Source organism: Cuculus canorus, chromosome 20 (genome assembly GCF_017976375.1).
Source record: "Cuculus canorus isolate bCucCan1 chromosome 20, bCucCan1.pri, whole genome shotgun sequence".
Lineage (NCBI taxonomy): Eukaryota > Metazoa > Chordata > Aves > Cuculiformes > Cuculidae > Cuculus > Cuculus canorus.
The window spans coordinates 8,437,453-8,458,243 of NC_071420.1; the positions used below are offsets into that span (position 1 = coordinate 8,437,453).

Here is a 20,791-nt window from a genome sequence, read left to right on the forward strand (position 1 = left end):
CTTGTGCTTAAAAATGTCTTTGATTCAATCAGCTGAGACAGCCCGTGACACTGCAGCTGACTGAGGAGTGTGTGTGCGCTGCTGGGCTGGACATAGTCCTGTTGCTGTACTTCATTTGGATGCTCCAGGAATTATGTAAATACAGTACTAATAAGGTTGATTTGCTTCTTCCTTACAGTTGTGCTTCCCTCCAATTATATTTTGTTTATCTTACTTGCCATGGCTGTAGTGATTCAGCAGCAGTATTTAAATGAGGTGTTTAGCTTTCAGCTCTGAAGCAGAGTGGATCAGACTTGAAGATGAGCGGAAGCAGCCTAATACCTTTGCAGTATTACTATAACAGAGGTTATTAGTGAGTCTAAGCTATTGATTTTGTGCATTTGTCCTTATTACAATATCTGAAGGACAGTCTTCATCATCGTCTTTGGTATCACAATGAAAGTACCATTCTGTAAGTAGCTGACATTGTTTTACGTTGCTTGGAGGCCAATCCTTTGCTGTTAATGCAGCTACTTTAAAAATACCACTTCTTCTTGATGAAACTAGTTTCCCACATTCGTTTTCTTTGGCCCAAAACTATTCTGTGGCCAGCTGAGACTTCTGTGGTTTTTACTGTTCCTGAAGCTATGGAATATTTTGGAAGAGAAAGGAGTCATTAAATTGTAGATGTAAATAGTAAATGAAAGAAAAACAGTAAGAACCAGGCAGAGGATTAATCCTGCCAAAGCACTGATGGAGTTGCATGCGTTGCCATTATTAATCTGTTACTATTTCAAATGTGAAGGGGGGCTGCATGTGGTTCTTGTTTTAGCCTTTGTCTCCCAGTGCACTGCAATATGGATACACTTTGCAGAATGTGTAGCAGGAAAAAGGATGTTGGAATAGGTGCTTTGTAAATCTGTGACTGTCAAGGTGCTTTTCTGTTGCCAAGCCAAAATTATTTACACCTCTGTAACTCTCAATATCTTTTTTCATGCCAGATTTCCCTGCAGCTATTTGGGAGTGGCCTCTTCAGAACAGCCTCTGCTAAATGCATGTTCTGCTTGCGTGTCTGCTGGAACAGGCTCTTCCCAGTCATCTTTAATGGGAACTCAATCAGCTGTGACTTTAGATAGTGTTTCTGAGTTTTCACCTCCCTTTTTGCAGCAGGTGACTTGGAGTAACTTTGCACTTCTCCAGACTGCAAGACCAGAAGAAATGGACGGCTGCTCCTGGCCACACTGCCTGTAGCCTGTCATCATTTCCCAGACTGATTGTGCTGGCAAACATATGTTTACCGCTACCGTGTCTGTCACCTGGGAGTTAAGATCTTACATCTCTGCTAGTGGAAGGGATCGTGCGAGTGTTGCCTTGTCCATTTTGTGTTACGTGAACCAGGTTGTATCATACCTGTTTTGTTATGCTAACCTGGCCAGCTCTGCCTGGGTTTAATGTGGAAGAGTTCATAATCCTTTTGGCTTGGGAGAGTTGTGGGCATGATAACTGCTGGTTTCACCTTGTGCATCTCTTTCTTGTCCTTCTGCAGCTGTGTGAGAAGGTCTTCTGCATTTGTGACCAGGCCTCCACATGACTGTAAAACCTCAGTGCTATGAGTTGGTTCAGGGGATCCCCATCTCCCTAGGATGCTACAAGGACATACAGTGTCCTCACTGCTAAAGCTTATGGGGTATCTTTATTTATTTAATAAGAAAAAGCATGAAGCTGCAGATGTTCCTGCCCAAAAGCTGGAACTTTGTGACATACATTGTGACTGCCTCCAGCACTCAAGGCTTCTGCTTTCCCATCTCTTAAAGTATTTACATCACATTCATTTGAAGTACCAGTTCGTATTTTACACCCGTTTCTGCCCCACTCCTTGTTTTTGAGGTTTTCCTGTTGTGGTTGTAGCTGCTTGGTAAATAACCTGAACAGTGTTCATTCTTGGAATCCCCAAGAGGTTTTTTTGCTTTAAGATTCAATCAGTTTCTGTTTGGTATTTGCTGAATATAGCTATGAGTTAAAGCATCTATGCTTAAAGACTTGATCAGTTTATTCCTAATAAATCGCATGCTTAGGGATTACTTTAAAAATAACATTCCTCACACTCACCAAATAGATGCAGTTACAATAACAATAAAATCCAAAGCAATCAGCCCTCTCCTTGTTACTGAGAGCTCCTTTTCTTTTTGCCGTTGCTGTGTCCATTTGAGATCACTGAAGTGGTTCAGTTTACACTCCCAGTGTGGATTTTGAGCTGTCCCATGCTGTGTATTTCTTATATGCATTAATACGTGTTCGTTAACTGAACTCTGCGTGAATAGCCGAGGTCTTCATGAAGGATCTGGAACTAGTTCTTGTGTCTTTTAGTTTTAACTTGTGGCCTGTTGTACTCTTCCTTTTTTCTTCTGCTACTGTTCTCCTTCCCATTTTTCCCTCAGATTCCCAGGCTGGTAAAAGAGCTTTCCCTCAGGTGGGTGGTGGCCAGCCCTGTTAGCCATTAATTTTTTGATGGTCTCCTTTGCAGCTGTTTTTCAGGGTATTAGGGAAGGAATGAATCTTTTTTTATTAAGCTTCAGTTACTGGCCATTTTCCTGTTTTTACGCGTCGGTTGGCCCCTTTTCCCACGTTCTCCAAATGAAATGAAGAATGCATTTTCCAAACTGCTATTACACAGTTGGACATGATTTTTAGGGAGTTTTAGAAGATTGCTTTCTACTTCCCTTCCCAAGGGGTGCTTCCTCTGCCTCCCTTATCTGCCACTGGCTCCGTGGAGGTGGCAGGAGCAGACCCTTGCAGGTGCTGTGCTTGTCTGGATACCTTTTCACCTTTTCTTCTCTGCACCTTTCACTGTTGCCATGCCCTGCCTCACTCGGAGCGCTGTGCTGGTTTCCTGGGTACCTCAGATTTGGGTACTGCCCTCTGTTACAGCCTTATTAGAGCTACATTGTTTGGCTTGAGTGTCAGAAACCGCTTACGTTCTGCCTCTACCCAGCCGGTGAAGGGATGTGAAGCTAACAGCTGGTTTAAAAAACCTCCTCATGAGGTCCAGTCACGTTTCAGCAGAGACCACCCACTCCATTCCCTCGGAGTTGCAAGCAAACAGAAAATCACTGTAGATTGGTGATCGTCTGAAAATTCCCTGGCTCCTAAATTCTGCCTCAGGTGATTTGCTTTTCTTGTGGTATAAGTGAGCCTTTGATAACCATAAAATGATTTTTCTTTAATTTGAGATTATTGTCCAGTTTCCAGAACTTTAAAATCAAATGGCCTGAAAACATCTCACAGGTGAGCTGGGTGGATGTGTTATAAAACAAACCAAAACGCTTTTAGCCACACACACTTATTTTTCTGCTGTCATTGCTCATAGTTGTTTTCAGAGAGTGATTTTCCTCAAGCGCAAGTGAAAAAATACCTGTACGTGAGTGTTGTCACAAAATCATTGTTGCCCTTAAGTTGCTTCACGGAGCGTCTGCACAGGGATGACATTCATACTCTTATAATCACTTTGTGTCTTTCTCTACCTGGGGGATTAAAACCCACCCAATTAAAATCCTTCTGATGCTGGAAGATGCCTTAGGTACCATGGGACTGACAGCTCTTTTGCTAGAGGAGCGTTGGACTCCAGCACCATCAGGTGCTGAATCCTCCCAGCTTTTCTCTGTTGTTTGTGTAGCATCTCATCTTCAGGTTGCATTTTGGGGGAAATTTAGTTAAGTAAATTGTTTCTCTGCTAAAGCTTGAGTTTTATTTCTTTAGAGAGATGTGGTCAGTGCTGGTTTTGTCACTTGTCACAGTGTGACCCAGCGAGGTATACTGTGCTCCACAGAAAGGATGCAGTCTGCTTCCTCCGCTCCACATCTCTCCCGTCGCTTGAGGGCATGTGCTTTGCAAGCAGACACACTTTATGGCCTGTTTCAGACCGTGCTTTAGTGGAATAGGTGCTGTGTAACCCTTCTGAGCTGTAACTCCATCAATTCCTAAGCATAACAGCATCTGTTTAGGGCAGGAAGCTGCAGACTCTGCCCATACAGAGGTCAGGGCGTGGTTATTGTTGCTATGCAACAAGGATAAACCGCTAAGTTTTTCAAGTATTCCATTTTTTGTTCCATCCCAAAAATTTTTGTAAGAAGCCTTTTTTTTTTTTTTTTTTTAAACTTTAAAGCAGCCTGTTCACAGAATCACAGAATCACAGAATCACACAAGGTTGGAAAGGACCCATTGGATCATCGAGTCCAACCGTTCCTAACACTCCCTAAACCATGTCCCTAAGTACTTCATCCACCCGTTCCTTAAACACCTCCAGGGAAGGCGACTCGACCACCTCCCTGGGCAGCCTGTTCCAGTACCCAATGACTCTTACTGTGAAGAATTTTTTTCTGATATCCAACCTGAACCTCCCCTGACGGAGCTTCAGGCCATTCCCTCTAGTCCTGTCCCCTGTCACTTGGGAGAAGAGGCCAGCTCCCTCCTCTCCACAACCTCCTTTCAGGTAGTTGTAGAGAGTAATAAGGTCTCCCCTCAGCCTCCTCTTCTCAAGGCTAAACAACCCCAGCTCTCTCAGCCGCTCCTCATAAGACTTGTTCTCCAGCCCCTCACCAGCTTTGTTGCTCTTCTCTGGACACGCTCCAGAGCCTCAACATCCTTCTTGTGGTGAGGGGCCCAGAACTGAACACAGTATTCGAGGTGCGGTCTCACCAGTGCCGAGTACAGAGGGAGAATAACCTCCCTGGACCTGCTGGTGACCCCATTTCTGATACAAGCCAAGATGCCATTGGCCTTCTTGGCCACCTGGGCACACTGCTGGCTCATGTTCAGTCGGCTGTCAACCAGCACCCCCAGGTCCTTCTCTTCTGTGCAGCTCTCCAGCCATTCTTCCCCCAGTCTGTAGCGCTGCATAGGGTTGTTGTGCCCCAAGTGCAGGACCCGGCATTTGGTCTTGTTAAACCTCATCCCATTGGTCTCGGCCCAGCAGTCCAGCCTGTTCAGATCCCTTTGCAGAGCCTCCCTACCCTCCAGCAGGTCGACACTTCCTCCCAGCTTAGTGTCATCTGCAAACTTGCTGAGGGTGCACTCAATGCCTTCATCCAGGTCATTGATAAAGACATTGAACAGAGCTGGACCCAGTACTGAGCCCTGAGGAACTCCACTTGTGACTGGCCTCCAGCTGGAGTTAACTCCATTGACCACCACTCTCTGGGCCCGGCCATCCAACCAGTTTTCAACCCAGGAGAGTGTGCGCCTGTCCAGGCCAGAGGCTGACAGTTTCTGAAGCAGAATGCTGTGAGAAACTGTGTCAAAGGCTTTACTGAAGTCCAAGAAGACTACATCCACAGCCTTTCCCCCATCCAGTAGTTGAGTGATTTTGTCATAGAAGGTGATCAGGTTAGTTTGGCAAGATCTGCCTTTTGTAAACCCATGTTGACTGGGCCTGATCACCCGGTTCTCTTGCGTGTGCTTCATGATAGCACTCAAGATTACCTGTTCCATGACTTTCCCTGGCACTGAGGTGAGACTGACAGGCCTGTAGTTCCCCGGATCCTCTCTGCAACCCTTAAAGTATATTCATTTCATAACCCTTAGAGTATATTCATTTCATAAGGATGGTGACAGCTGGGAGATTCCTTTTCCAGCCAGATGGTAGGCTGGACTCTAAAAATCAGGCTGCTGATGATGAGGAAGGGTGTTGGGGAGAACCAGAACATCTGAATAATACAAGAATTTAGGAGACACAACCATATATGCACTCCCAGTGCGAAATGAGGATTGCTAGTCGTTGGGTCATTGTAATCATAGAATTGTTTGGGTTGGAAGGAACCTTAAAGCACATCCAGTTCCACCCCCTGCCACAGTCAGGGTCACCTCCCACTGGATCAGGGGCTCCAAGCCCCATCCAGCCTAGCCTTGAACACCTCCAGGGATGGAGCAGCCATGACTTCTCCGGGCAACCTCTGCCAGGGCCTCCCCACTCTCACAGCAAACATTTCTTCCTAAGATCTCATCTCAATCTGCTCACTTTCAGCTGAAAACCATTTCCCCTCATCCTGTCTCTGCACTCCCTGATCCAGAGCCCCTCCCCAGCTTTCCTGGAGCCCCTTTCAGCACTGGAAGCTGCTTTTAAGGTCTTCCTGGAGCCTTCTCTTCTCCAGGCTGAACAATCCCAACTCTTTCAGCCTGTCCTCATATAGGAGGTGCTCCAGCCCTCGAATCGTCTTTGTAGCCTTCTCTGGACTTGCTCTAATCCTGCAGAAACTAGAACAGCCTTTGCAGAGGGACCGGACTCATCCTGCAGTATGCTTCCAGCTATGTCGAATGCATGATATGACTTTCTCACCCCTCCTTGAGCCACTTACCCTGTAAATACATCCTTCCCAGCCCTCTTCCCCACCAGGTCTTGTTGCACATGTCTCAGGCATCCCCTCTCCCAGCCATAGCCTGAATCCTGCTCGAGGCTCTGGTATTCGTAGTGAGGGCTTCAACAGAGCCTGTATTTGTGTTGCCTCCCCCAAGTGGAGGTGTGTCCATCGGTGCTGCCAGGAGGAGAGGAATGGCTCCTAGGTTCCGATGAGTTGTGCAGAGCTCTTCTAAACCTTGCTGTCTATGAGACTTGTTCTTGGTTGTCAGGCTTTATACATATTGGCCTTCAAATGTGGGAGAAAGCAGGGAGGCAAATGCATATTGTGAGCCCAAGGAAGTGGGTAAAATCATGTAATAAAATCCAACGATAAGGGTATCTCTTGTATTTAAGAAGGAAAATTGCTGTGTCTTTTTGTGTGCATCTCATGTTGATGGGAAGTCAGTGTTGTCATCTTATTTTTGTTTTGCTTATTTTTAGACAGTGTGGGTACACTTTTGAAAAGCTACTGGCAGAAAAGGCGTTTTCAGTGAATCAGTCTGTTCTGTGGAAAAAAAACACCCAAAAAGCAGCACTGCACTACGCTATAAATGGAAACTGGTGTCTCTTACTCTCTACTCAGCAGGCAAACCTTATAAGCTGTCATTAACTAAGCTCCTCTGTTATGGGTAAATAATAATATTGCATTTTTGCATTATTTGTGTTAGGGTAGGCACTGTCCTATTGTAGAGAAAGCCAGGAGCTAGAGAGCCAAATGTCACATGGAGGTGGGTTCCCAGGGCACAAAGCAGACGTGGGATCTGTACAGAAGGGAAGGAGTTCTCCTTTAAGTGAAGATTTAAGTTTTTAAGATTACAAGTGAGGATTTACTAAAAATATCGCTTCTTCAGCTCATTTCACAACTGATTTGTTAATCAGTTGGTCAAACTGGTCTTTGCTTTCTCATATCAGCCTAGGGTTACGCCACCAGCACTGAGGCTGGCAGTGTTCCCGACGCACTGTTATTATTCCCTCACTCCTTCTGCAATGACTTTTGCTCAGAGACTGAACAAGGAGTAGGGCTGAAATCTCTATCTCTGTTATCTGTGACAGTGGCTTGTTTGCAGTTCAGCAGTGAGAGATACAGACTTCAAATGTCTTCTGAAAGAGAGGAGCTGTTGTGCCAAAAATCAAATCCTTTCTGTAAAAAGTTCAGCTAAGCATATACTGCGTAGACAAACCAGGATATGACATAACTGTTGAAGAAGATGTCATTTTGACTTCTCCTTGGTGACTGTCCTGGTCCTTCTTGGCAGTTTTGCATTTTATTTCTACTGTATTATCCTCTCCTGAGATTAATAGCATTTTCTGCGTCTTCATGCCAAAAAAGCCTGCTTGGATGCACCTCTTCAATTCATCATTCTTACACCTCAGAGAGTGATATTTACTAAAGTTATGAGCCGGATATAATAATTTTGGAGTAAATTTAAATCTGTGTCTTTCCACACAGAAGAGTGCGTTTACCTTTTGGGCAAATAAGGTCTCATGACTTTCCAGCAGGATACCTCTCGAGTGTCTGCAGTCTAAACTGGAGGGCCTGGGCTTTTTAATGACTTGTTATTTTATTTTTGTCTTTTTCTGCCAGGTGTTACAGAAGAGGAGAGGGCTGCAGAACTGCAGAAAACAAAGCCAGTAGCACCCGCAAACAGGCTGACAGTGGATATGGTGGAACTTGAAGCTCTCAGGAAGTCTGTGGAGGACTTTTTCTGCTTATCCTATGGTGAGTGCTTTAAAGTCTGCAAAATATCTGTTCTGAATTTCTTTATTTTCATACCAGAGGAAAGCACTGCATCATCTTAGTTTTCCAACTGTGCTGCTGTTAAGGTGATTTTTAACTTTTAATAGCTAATTTTAAAAGATATACAAATGTTGGATGGTCTTCTTCTGAATGTGTTTTGTGGGATGTGATTTGAGACTATTGCACATTGCAGCCCATTTAGTTTTCCTTCAGGAAAGCCTTTGCTGCTCCGTGGATTTCAGTGTGCCTTAGCGCCAGCAGTGCTTGGTTTCCAGTAGATGTACTCCTTGCTTTCGCTCAAGTCCTCTCCACAGCTTTTATGGTCATAGAATAATTTGGATTGGAAGGAACCTTAAAGATCATTCAGTTCCAGCCCTGCTGCCATGGGCAGGGACACCTCCCACTGGCTCAGGCTGCCCAAGGCCCATCCAACCTGGCCTTGAACACCTTCAGGGATGGGGCAGCCACAACTTCCCTGGGCAACCTGGGCCGGTGTCTCACCACTCTCATTATGAAGAAATTCCTCCTTATGTCTAGTCTAAATCTACCCCTCTCCAGTTTATACCCATTCCCCCTTGTCCTATCACTACAAACTTTTATAAAAATTCCCTTTCCAGCTTTCTTGTAACTCCTTCAGGTACTGGAAGGTCACTATAAGGTCTCTTCGGAGCCTTCTCTTCTCCAGGCTGAACAACCCCAACTCTCTCAGCCTGTCCTCATATGGGAGGTGCTCCAGCCCTCTGATCGTCTTTGTAGCCTACTCTGTACCCATTCCAACAGCTCCATCTCCTTATGCTGAGGATTCCAGAACTGGACGCAGTACTCCAGATGAGGTCTCACAAGAGAGGAATAGAGGGGCAGAATCCCCTACCTCCCTGGTGGCCACGCTGCTTTGAATGCAGCCCAGGACACGGTTGGCCTTGTGGGCTGTGAGCGCACATTGCCGGCTCATATCAAGCTTCTCATTGACCAGCACCCCTAAGTCCTTCTCCATGGGGCTGCTCTCAATCACATCATCCCTCATCGTGTACTGAAATCGGGGATTGCCCTGACCAGGGTGTAGGACCTTGCCCTTGCCCTTGTTGAACCTCATGAGATTCACACCAGCCACTTCTCCAGCTTGTCTGGATGACATCCCATCCTTCTGGTGTGGCGACTGTACTGCTTGGCTTGGTGTCGTGATGGACTCATCCTTTTGCAAACTCACTCTTGACCTCAGAACTCTCTCCTGTCTTTTCTAGGTAAAGCTTTGGGAAAGTCAACGGTGGTACCTGTGCCATACGAGAAGATTCAGAGGGACCAGTCTGCTGTGGTGGTGCAGGGCCTGCCCGAAGGGCTGGAGTTTAAGCACCCGGCAAACTACAACGTTTCAACCCTGGAATGGATTTTGGAAAATAAGTCAGGGATCTCATTTATCATCAAAAGGTTATTTGCTCTCTCTTGTGCTGGTCTGTCCACTTTGGTTTTGTAATTCAACTAAGTACTTTTAATTTTAGTTTTTAAATTAAGACCTTGCAGCCTGTTTGTCTGAAACAGGAGTGCACTCTCTTTATTGTTACATTGCCAAATAAGTAATGATGTCTTTGTTAAAGCTATGGATTTTGCTTTCCATATTTCCACACAGGCCTTTCCTAGAGCCGAAGAAACACCTTGGTAAGTTACAGCTTACTCAAACTAAGCAGAAACAGATCAGAATTTTAGATTAAATAGCAATTAATATAGAAGATTTGGTCCTGTGGATAAAGGGTCAAATGGTGCAGAGATTCCTAGGCTGTGAGTTTCCTTACTGATGGAAATATAACCTTTTCCTTTATGCATTCTGCAAGGAGCAACTCATTAGAGATAAAAGTCATTCTATTCCATTCTTCATCCTTTAACTTTAAATTTAGTGGGATTTGGAGAGTATCCTATGGAAAAGAGATGTGAACTGATAATGGACTGCATTGCAATCTCTATAGGAATGTGGTCAAAAAAGAAAAGTTTCACTTTCTCAAGTGAAACAGCCAGAAGTTGATGGTGAATTAGTAAAATTAGAGATGCATTGCCTGGGCTGGTAAGAAGACCAGAGACTGGGAAATTAGAGATTCGTGTAATTATGTCTTCCTACTGAAAATGCAAGGCAGGTTTTCAGTGTCGTAAATGGCTGTCTATAATCAGAAGGTTTTTGGGTCTAGCTGTAATTTAGGACTAAGCTGACTCTCTGAAATGATCCGTTTTCTTCTAGCAGACCTTAGGTGAAAGATTTATTTGCCTTTGTTTCCCAATATTATCACCTAGCACCATGAAAATGCAGCGAAAAGCATGGTGAAATGCAAATTTGAAGTAATTTTATATTGGGTGTTGCTTAGTAGATTAATAAAGCAGTTTAACGAGATCTTCCCATCATATCTGTGAATACAAAAAATATACACATCTGCTTGTAAAATGTGAACAGGCTTTTGCTTCTTGAAATCAATGTTACATTTTCAATTTGTGTTTAAGGTAAACGGAGTACAGGAAATTCAAAGATTGTCTTTTAACTTTCAGGAGCTCATATGACAGATCCTTCACATTCAATTATACCTCCAGGTGGAAGGTGAATTTAAAATAATGTTGTTTTTTTGTATCAACTATGTCTTTTTTTCTTATTGTGCTTTTTCTGTCCAGCTGAACTTTGGATAACTTTTGCTTGCCTGGGATTATAAAAAGCATGGAGCTGAATTTTCTCTTTCTTTTAACCATTATTTGTGGGGAAACTGTTGCAAATTAAACAGATGGCAAAGTCAGTTTAATTGGCCCAGCGCATGTTCTTAATTCGCAGTATGTCAGTCAGGGATAAGTTTGTCATGTTTTGTGATTCAGCAGCAATGGGGAACAGATGTAACGTTGCTTCCTTACCCCTCCTCAATTAAAAAACTAAAATAGATGGGGTTTTTTTTTTTAGTAAATGAAGAGGTTATACCTGGAATAAATAAAAAATTTGATAATGTGAAAACAGCGATAGTTTTTCTGTGCTTCTGAGTTTGCTTCTCATTAAATGGTAAACATACTTTGAATATTGTGTATGTCCCGAAAATGTAGAGCTAGGAGATTCCTGGCAATTCTCTTGAAATAAATCCAATAAGCTAAGATGCAGGGTTTTTTGCTTTTGTGTCCCTAGTTGGAAAAAAAGTACTGGGAGATTGATTTTACTCAACAACCCTTGAAGCTTGAAGAACTTTGCAGAAATGTGATCATTGCTTTTTATAACGTCAATGTGCTTGATTTGTTTATTTCTGTAGTTGCCCTCCTATTCAAGTGAAAACCGAACCAAACGAGGATTCTGGTAGGTTCAAAATTTTGTCCGTAATTGCAACATAATGGTTCATCTCTGCTCAGAAAGTTGATTTTAAGCAAAGATAGGAAGCTTCAAGAGGAAAGCAATCCTTTGTGCCCAGATGATTGAGTCACCATCCTTGGAGGTGTTTAAAAGACGCGGGGGGATGGGGTGCTTTGGAAATGGTTCAGTGGTGGATACACGTGGTGGGGCTCGATGATCTCAAAGGTCCTTTCCAATCGAGCGATTCTATGATCCTATGAAAGAGAAACTCTTCTTTCCTTTAAAGGTCCCCACTTTTCCATTGCTCTTTTAATCAAGTATTCAAGATCCCTTTTTCCCTCCCTAATGGAGAGAGAAAAACTTGACAGAATTTCTGTTTTCCAGCAAAAATGGAACTATATGAACGCTAAATAGCAAAATACATTATTTGTTGTTGAGAATATGCCCAAGCATTCCTGAGTTGCCCTGCAGGTGGGACACGATCCTGCCAGGCGCTGTGATCTGCAGCAGAGCAGTGCTTCAGTGGATGCTGTGAGATAGAGGCGTGAATAATCCCATTAAAGCCTGCTAGACCACAGGGGTGCTTGGAGATAAGCTGATGACTTTCCCTTTTGTTGGGTTGAGCTACACTGCTCAGCATTTTGTATAAGAATGAAATGTTCGTGTTTAGTCCAGTTTTTTGTTCTAGTTCTTTGTGCTTGAGTTGTGGTTTGGGCACCCTTTGTGGTTGACATGGAGCTTAACATTGGCAAAGAGTTAACTTGAGCTTCTTGTCAAGGCAGTCCCAGGCTCTTCCTTCCCAGTGCTGCCTTCCAGGCATTTTAAGTAATTCTCCTTTTGTTGGAAAGTATTGAAAACATTTTAGGGAATGCTGTGAAGGGTTGTGGAGATGATAGTTGAAGGAATCGAGGAGCAGTTGAGGAGCTGTGGTGTCGCTCCACCATTTCCTCAGTTTGATGCAGTTGATACCTGAATTTAGCTTTGCAGAACACTGAGTGGAAGGAGGTCTGGAAGTACCTGTGATAAACTGTTCCAGCACAACCAGTGATAAACTGTACTTTTTTTGAGTGTGTAGTGGGCAAAAAAGGAGGAGACCATTCATTTTACATCTGCAGATCCAAGATAGCGTTTGCAAGGGTTTGTAGGGAAGCTGTTCAGGCTGATTCCCTTCTGACCATGTCCAGGCTGAAATGTAAGAAACCAGCAGGTCACTTTGGTGTCATCGTTTCAGCTCAGCAATTGTTTGGTGCCTCAGCACATGAAAATAATTTTGTCTTCTTTTTTTTTGAATAGAGACCAGTTAAGATCTTGGTAGGTGTTTTATTTGGATTTTTTATAACAACCTGGATATTATTAGTGTCCATATTAGATTCCTTTGTTGGTTCTACAGGAATTTCTTTGGAAGTGACAACAGTAACGGTGAAGAAGGAATCAGATGATCCTGACTATTATCAGTATAATATTCCAGGTACTGATACCAACTTTCATATGTGTTTATCTCATGAAAGGATTGATTACTTAAGTGTTGTTCTCTCTATGCCTCTTTTACTAATTCTTAGTCCTTAAACATACAATTTCTTAGCTCTGTTAGATTACATTTCTATGTAGGCTATCATTTAAGTTACTCTGAAGAATTCCAGAAGAGCTAAAGCACCACTTCAGCATTCCCATATGTGTGTTTGGACAGGCAGAGAAATTCCAGGAGTGGTTTGAAGTGTTTGGAATTTTTTTCTGAAGGTCCAGTATGCAAACCCTTAATCCCAGACCTCTTTAAACAGGAAATAAACCATAATAACGATGCTGTCTGGAGTACTGCTTGGATCTTTTCTTTAGTTTAAAGTTCCAGTAGCTTTTCTTGAATGGAATGACCAATGTGTCTCCAAATTGTACTGAAAGATTTATTTATATACAGTGTAGCAACATTTGTGAGGTCTATGACTTGGGCTCTGCGTGTGGTTTAACATCTCTCAGTTGCTTTGCCTCATCTCTGCATTCCAGTTAATGCTGCACATTCACTTCAATTAGGAGTGAAATAAAGAAATCATCATTTCTGTAGATTGAAATGACCAGTAATTAGAAAGTCGTGATTGTAAGTGGCAATATAAAACAACAAGAACCCTTCTGCCAGTTTGCATTTGTCATTAGGTTAATTGAGCAATGCAAAAGAACCCAGGCAAGCTGCCATGCATCTCTGAAAGATCGCTGCATGTTGAACAACCAAGCAAACCAGCACATCGTTTCATTTTGCAATGCTGTATGTTATCGCAATAACATTTTTGTGTGTGTTTAGACACAAAAGTTTCTTGGGATTATTTTCTAATGTACTTTAATAAGTAACGACAGGATGATATCGATATTCTTGTGCTTGAGTAATGTATGAGCACTATTGAGAGAGATCTTAACTGTGCAGCGTAGCAAAACGCCACCACTCAAGTTCTGAATTTGAGAGGTGAATTCTCTGGTGGAAGGATTGTCTTCTCTTCCTATTTGTACGTTGTCTAGCCTCGGGTGGATGGGTTTACAAGCAGGATGTAAGGTATTAAAAATAGATACTTATTTGGACACAACCTAATGAATGTTCCTTCCAAAGCCAAGTCCTGTCATCTTTCCAGCCCCTTGTGGCTTTTCATTTCATGCATAAGAGCAATCAGAATTTGGCCAATAGCCCAAAGTGTAATCCAGTGCTGTTTCTCGAAGAGAGTCTGCACTGAAATAGCTTCCTTACAGAACAGGAAACCATTGTGCTGCAGCATGGTTGTCTGAGCTAAAAAATCCTGTTTATACAATATGCTTCCATAGCAAAGTCGAAGCAATGTGAATTTGTGGTGGGGATTTCTTTTGTCATTTGCAGAAAGCGAAATTTAAACCTTCTGTTTGGTAAAGATCAATATATATCTTTTGCAGATAAAATGGTGCTCGGTTAATACCCCCCTGTTTCCCCACCCACAGTGTAGTCCTCCAGACTTGCATTTAAAAGATTCAAACCTGAATATTCTGGTAGGAGGGATGGGGTGCTATGAGCTAAGAGTTGTTGCTGTGTCATATCATGTCACCTTTCCTGGAGTAAAGCAGCTTCCCCTCCATTCCTTTGAGTTGTTGATGCTCAGATTGAAGCCAAAGGTTGTACAGAGAGCACAGAGCTATAAATTCAAAGCCTTCTAGGGGTTTGTGTGTGCAGAATAGTGACCCTTAGAAAAGCACAGTTACCCTGCAGGGTGACACAAGTCTGCTCAAGTGTTGTCTTGTAGAGACGTGCTGCAAAATAAAGGCAATGGCTGGGGTTATAGGTCGTACTAAAAATACCCTGCAGAAAAGGCCAGGCTTAGCAGTTTATGAGAAGACACAACTGTTAGAGAACAGCAAGCTGCTTGGGGCTTCCTGGAGAAAATGATTTACTGATGAATTTCACTGTTATTGTTTCTCTCGGAGTGTTTGCACCCTCTCACAGTTCTGTAATGCTAACCAAAGCACTCTGTGCCTCGGTGGCATATGGAATTCTCCCGTTAATCAAACAGGGGTGGAAATTATACCTGTGGGTGGATGTTCTTTTAATATCTCATTATCTTTTAGTAGGTTGCAGCATTTGGATGTCACCATGAGTTAATACTGTAGTACTAAATTTAGAGATGTTTTGGCAGTACACAGGAAGAAGACTGAGGAACAGGGACTTGAGCCATCAAAACTCATGTGAGTGTTTTGACAGAGCATTAGGGGCAGTTTTCCATCAGTGGGCAGTAGCGGTATGGCCGTGGGTGGATTTTTCCAGTATCCTGGACAGATGTGAAGGTCACTGTGGTGTTAAATGCTTTGGGTGATGTTACAGACAACCTGTTCTAGAACAAAGTCCAGAGTTTGACTTTTGACTGAATGAGGAAAAGGACAGAGCAGAGACCTGCAGGATTAAATAACGCATGATGGAGCCTTCCAGCTATTACAGTTAATATTCCTGTATATATCTTATCTGTAACTACCAGGTATTAATGGCTTTGATGAAAAGAAACATTAGCTAAAATGTGATTTCTTAGTTTAGGGATTGAAGTGTCATTTAGTCCTTGAGATGTGGTTTGTACTCTTTGATAAACCATATCACTGTGCTGTGGGTATAGATCTGTTTCCATGGTGGTTGCAGAGGGACCAGCATTCGTTTCCGCTTGCGCTGTGGGCCAGCTCGGTATGAGCAGGGTCCGATCCTAAAGGCAAGTAGTAGCTTCCTGGCATTCAGGGACTGTTCAGCTGGTGCATAAATGTATTAGGAAGGAACAGACACGCACCTGGGTTTCACACTAGAAGACTGTCTACAAGACCCAGACTCTCTTGAAGACTTCCATGGAAAAAAATAAGGTCAAGATACTATCAGTGCCAGAATGAGAGCTGCTCTGAATCAATTAAGAGAATAGAATTGAGCTATACTTTTCTTTTTTTTTTTTTCAATTTACGAGAAGTAGGAATACATCAAAAAAATTCCTTGGGGCTACGTAACATCTTCAGTCCTCTTCATCAGCAGAGTAAAAACAAGGCTTTTTGGAGACACAGCCCATGCAGAACTGAGTAACTTGCTGACTAAGGACCCTAAGGATCAAGCTTTTCCTAAATGAGGCATGTTATCCCAGGAATTTTGTGAATGCGAGTCTTCTGTTACCACTGATGCCTGGAAGTTCAAACAAAGAATTGGAAGCAGAAGGAAGAGGCTGTAAACAATGTGTGCTGTGAATTGGCTGATAAACTACTGTCTAATGAACTGACTGGTTCAGTTTAAAAACCACTCAGAAGGGAGTAAACTGCTGCCTACATCTCTTCTCTGTAAAGCACCGTATGCTATCAGTTTTGGAATTTCTGGAAATGTTAGTGAAGCAGTTAAAATAATCCATTCATCCAAACCCAAATGAGATTGAAAATATCTTCTGAAAAAAAGAAGGGGGGGGAAATGTGTCCATTTATTCTCACTCTGGACCCTTGAAAATCATGAATGTCTTTGAATATGTCTTTATCAACAAAATAGTTCTCCTTTGGTGATCTGCCAGAGAAGTGATGTCCGTTTTCACAGGGCTGTAAAGCTGAGCTGGCAGTGCTCCAGCCACCACAATGTAAGATTCAGCATGTGGATGCTATCTTAAACCAAGAAACTCCAGAGGATACATTGAGAAAACAAGCAAGCACAGTGTTGTGCTCCCTAAAGGCACTCTGATATTGTGCGGGTGATTACATATTGTTCACATTGCTGCCATCTGTGTAGTGAAAAGAAAGACCAAAAATGGAGCATCGCTGACGATGCCAGTCCATGAGATGATAAATCCGTTCCTTCTGCCAAGTGGCACGGGTTTGGCTGGTAGGATTGAGATGTAATTCAGTGGAAACTGAGGCTCAGAGGTTTGGGCTCGGTGGGAGTAGGTGGGAAGGAATAGCTGTGAGTGGAGGGAGCGACATCTACTCTTCTCTTAACATCTCCTGGTGGTAGAACTTCATTACTAAATTAGTCATTACTGAATTAATCTAGTGGATTATATTGCTCTACACTTTGTAAATTCTGAAACAATTTTTTGTAGTGTTTTTTCCTCTGTCAAAGCATGATACTATTGAAAAAAAAAAACCCCTTGGAGTTTCATGACATAAATCTGTATGAGTCACTTCAAAAAGACTCTGATGGGTTTACTACATGTGCTGTAGTTTTTATTGACATTAAAGCTGAGAGGATTGAATTTTCTGTGTGTAATCCCAGGGGCTGGAAGCCCGGTAAGTGAATCTTTTTAACTGAAGAAATCTTTCTTCGAGTTTGAATGTGTCAAAGCCTTCTCAATTTCCTCTTTTTATTTGTGTTACTGCATGTGTTTGGCATGAAGATAATGCAGTGTAGAGGCCATTGCAGAATATGTAGGTAAAACAGTCATGTTAGGATTTCTGAATTAAGGAATAGACATGAAAATACGTGCTTATAACAGGATATTTGCTTATAACGGGATGCATGCTGTGTGTCGGTGCAGTATAAATTCTAATAACTCCATGCTCAGAAAAGTTCTTAGGAACTGACACTCCTGTCTGGCTGCACACACGGAATATGCTGATTTAAATAACGGCAAATTTAGGCCATGGAGACATTTTGCAGCACGCCCCAGAGGCCGGGTTCTGTTCCCACTTGCCCTGAACAGTTGCCAATCGCACTGTTTGATGAGAATTTCTTCTCCCGTGCCTGGAGCAGCAGCATTTTCTCTGGCTTCTGCCCTGCTCCTTTTCCTTCTTACACGTCTTTGGATTCGGTCTCAGCATGCCAGCACCGCTCTGTCTGGAGCCGTGTTCTGAATCCAATCAGGGAGCTCCCTCACCCCCAGCACAGGCAGAGGGCAGGAGCGGGTTAAAGCAGCACCGAAAGGGATGCCTGTAAACCAGGGAATCCCGTAGAAGTTCCTCACTTGAAGCCCTGTTAATTTAAAATCCCTGTGAAAATCTGAGCAATCAAATTAGGCAGAACTATGTTAACCAAACATTGCTGTACCCACCTAATAACGTTTTTCTTCCAAAAATTTACTCTCTAAATATTGATTTTCTTGAACAACTATGAGTATTTGTGATGGTGCTTTCAGTTGAACCGAAATACTCATTAAGTCTGATCGTGACCAGTCTTTTCTATCTTCTCTTACTTACTGTGTATGTGAAATAATGAATTTCAAGTGTTTCTCTTACTTGCCTTATTAGCAGTAGCATTTTCTGTTGGAAAGCTATTAATATGAGTTGTCGATAGACTTTTAAACCTATTTCTAAATGACCATAATTTCTGGGGAGCAATGTGATCCACAGGCTGTGTTTGCAAGTAAGCACAGGATTCGATTTATGCAGAACAATTAGTCCAAATCCTTCCGTTCCAGTGAATCCTATACATTACCATATGCTCTGCATCCGCTGAGTTTTAGATACCGATGCTATTTCTGCACTATAGAATGATCTCTTGCTCAGTGTGAAGCCGTTTGTGCTGTAAGCAGTTTGCTCTCTCAGTTGAACTGCAGGAGAGCCAGAGCATTAAGCAGTAGGGTTTTAGGGGTGTTAATTTAATCTTTTAAGTGTCATTTGTGTGCTGCGTTCTACACCAACCTTTTTATAGAGGTCCGTACACAGCCATCAAAGGACCTGTTGTGATGAAAAGCAAACAGCCTTGAAGTGTCGTAAATGATTTTAATCTCTCTGAGTTTGTCTCTTTAATATAGACAGAAATTTGAAAATCCAAAAGGACTCCCTAGGAATAGAAATTTTAACAAACGTTGAAAAAGATATAGCTGATTAAAAATTCGTTGAAAAAAAGCAGAACCATCAACACTTCATGGTTTCAAATCAGTTTATTAACACCAAAAAATTGAAAACCTGCTGTTCTGCATGAGTCTGCCTGTTCAGTAGCAGAGAAATGCACGCCCCGGCCATTGCCTCATTGAACTGGATGGGTAAGGATTTCTGTATTACTATTTCATATGGTCTTTTCTAAGTTCAACATTACAGAAAGAATGAAATGAGCTGTGATATGTGAAGTTAAAGAGTTACTTGGTGAATTCCTCAATGGGCTGGGAAAATGTGTTTGTTGTCAGACGCACTTTAAAAGCCATTCTCTTTGTTCCCAAGCAGGCCCTTCTGAAATATCGGAGATGGATGAAAAAATTGCCCTTGCAAAAAGTTACACAGGTAGAACTTTTAGTTGTATTTTTCTCACATGTGCTTTTAAAATCAAATGTGTGAGTTTTACTTTTCCACAGTCTGCTTCCTTGATTTGAAGTAAGAGTTAGGCTAATGAAATTTAAACTTCAACAGAAGTGAAAGTTGCAGTTACCTTAATTTTTGGGTGTCCAAATACAGAAACATACAGAAAGGAATCTCCTTTCTTTTTTTTCTAAATCCAAAACCATCACTTTGATCAGGAGTGCACTAGTGGTTTGTGGAAGTCAATATATTTCTCATTAATTCAGTCTGTTTCATAACTGGTTATAAAGCTTAATAAACATGTGCTTATGTATTACACGTACAACATAATAATTTCTTTCTTTGAGTTGTGTGTGAGGTGAATGGGTACAGACAAAACAAAGTACATGGAAGGTCTGTTTGATGGAAGGAGTTCTGTAGTGTATCTGAAAAATATTTACTCCAGAACTGTACATTTTTTTTCCAGCTTTGTACAGTCTGTATTAATGCTGGTTTTCCATTTGCAAACACTAGAGAATGCTAATCTGCATTTCAGCCTATGAATTTCTGTGTAACATCAGAGGGCTCCTGCTGGTATGGATTTGAGATTCAGAAACGGAGCCTGCTGTATGTTCTTCATCTGACCACAAGAGTTCTGAATTTTTGCTCATGAAAATCCTTGCTTTGAATATTTTTTATGTTAAAAGGTCCTTTTGTATTTTTATTTGGCTGTGTTTTTTACTTTGTATTTGTCTGAAGGAAGTCATTAGTTGTTTTTTACAGAAATATTTGAGAAGATGATGCCTTAATTAAAGTTTTACATCTTCTCCTGGGATCTTGGGGAGTGGGGTGAGTGGGGAGCCTGGCATGATTGAAATTGAGCGATCAGAAAATTAAGATTATGTACATCAAAAAAAATGGATTTTAACTGAATGAAATCAGATTTAAGAAACAGTGCTAGCGAGTGACAACGTTTAGAACGGTGAAGGTGCCTGCTGCTTAGGAGCTGTGTGTATTTACCCAAATCAAAAAAATACCTGGTGATGATAATACTTTGTTAAAAAAACTCTTGCTGTAGTGTTTAAGCCAGTTGCTTTAATAGGACTTTGGAAGAATGCACAGGTATAGCATTACTGTGCCAGAATAATTAACATATATTCCTTCATAGACTGCTACTTAGTTTTGAAATAGTTTCCAATATAAATAGCTTCAATTTTAAACTTTGTTGCTGTTAAATGCAAATTGCTCTTTCTCCCACGGAGTATTGAAAGCATTGTGGTTATGAGTTTCCTTCTCATTTTACTGTTGGCTTTGCAGCCTGTTGTGGAAATCATTATAGAGCAACAAGTGTGACTCTTTATAATAAATGGTAAAGAAGTGTATTAACTGTGGGGGCACACAGCCTTTGTTTATATTTTCAGTAATCCTTGATAACAAGGAAAAATGTTTATTGTTGTATATAATCCTATTAAGCCAAGAATAAGGAATTTCCTACTGTCATTAACACCAACTCTGTTCTGCTGCACGTGCAATTTAGCAAGTATAATCCCTACCTCCTTACCCTTGTCTAGAACTGCTGAAAAGCTGTTACTAAAATGTCTTTGCTGCTCTTTTTGTTGTATGCTGTGAACACAGAGCTTTTCCGTGATCTTGGGGCTTCTTTGGGAAGTGTTGGTTTAAATATAAGATCACAGAGGGATTGGTTAAAAATCTGTTCTGTGTCCATCAGTCC

The 20,791-nt window shown here is 42.1% G+C and overlaps 1 protein-coding gene across 1 annotated transcript in view; it reads left to right on the top strand.

Moving 5' to 3' along the window:
- Positions 1 to 20,791, top strand: part of GTF2I (general transcription factor IIi) — a 78,358-nt gene that overhangs the window by 15,386 nt on the left and 42,181 nt on the right. The window contains exons 4-10 of the mRNA XM_054085402.1: positions 7,956 to 8,090; positions 9,350 to 9,533; positions 9,733 to 9,761; positions 10,635 to 10,683; positions 11,369 to 11,412; positions 12,797 to 12,874; positions 19,009 to 19,065. Of these exons, the coding sequence (XP_053941377.1) occupies positions 7,956 to 8,090; positions 9,350 to 9,533; positions 9,733 to 9,761; positions 10,635 to 10,683; positions 11,369 to 11,412; positions 12,797 to 12,874; positions 19,009 to 19,065 (576 nt within the window). The remainder of the gene's footprint in view (positions 1 to 7,955; positions 8,091 to 9,349; positions 9,534 to 9,732; positions 9,762 to 10,634; positions 10,684 to 11,368; positions 11,413 to 12,796; positions 12,875 to 19,008; positions 19,066 to 20,791) is intronic.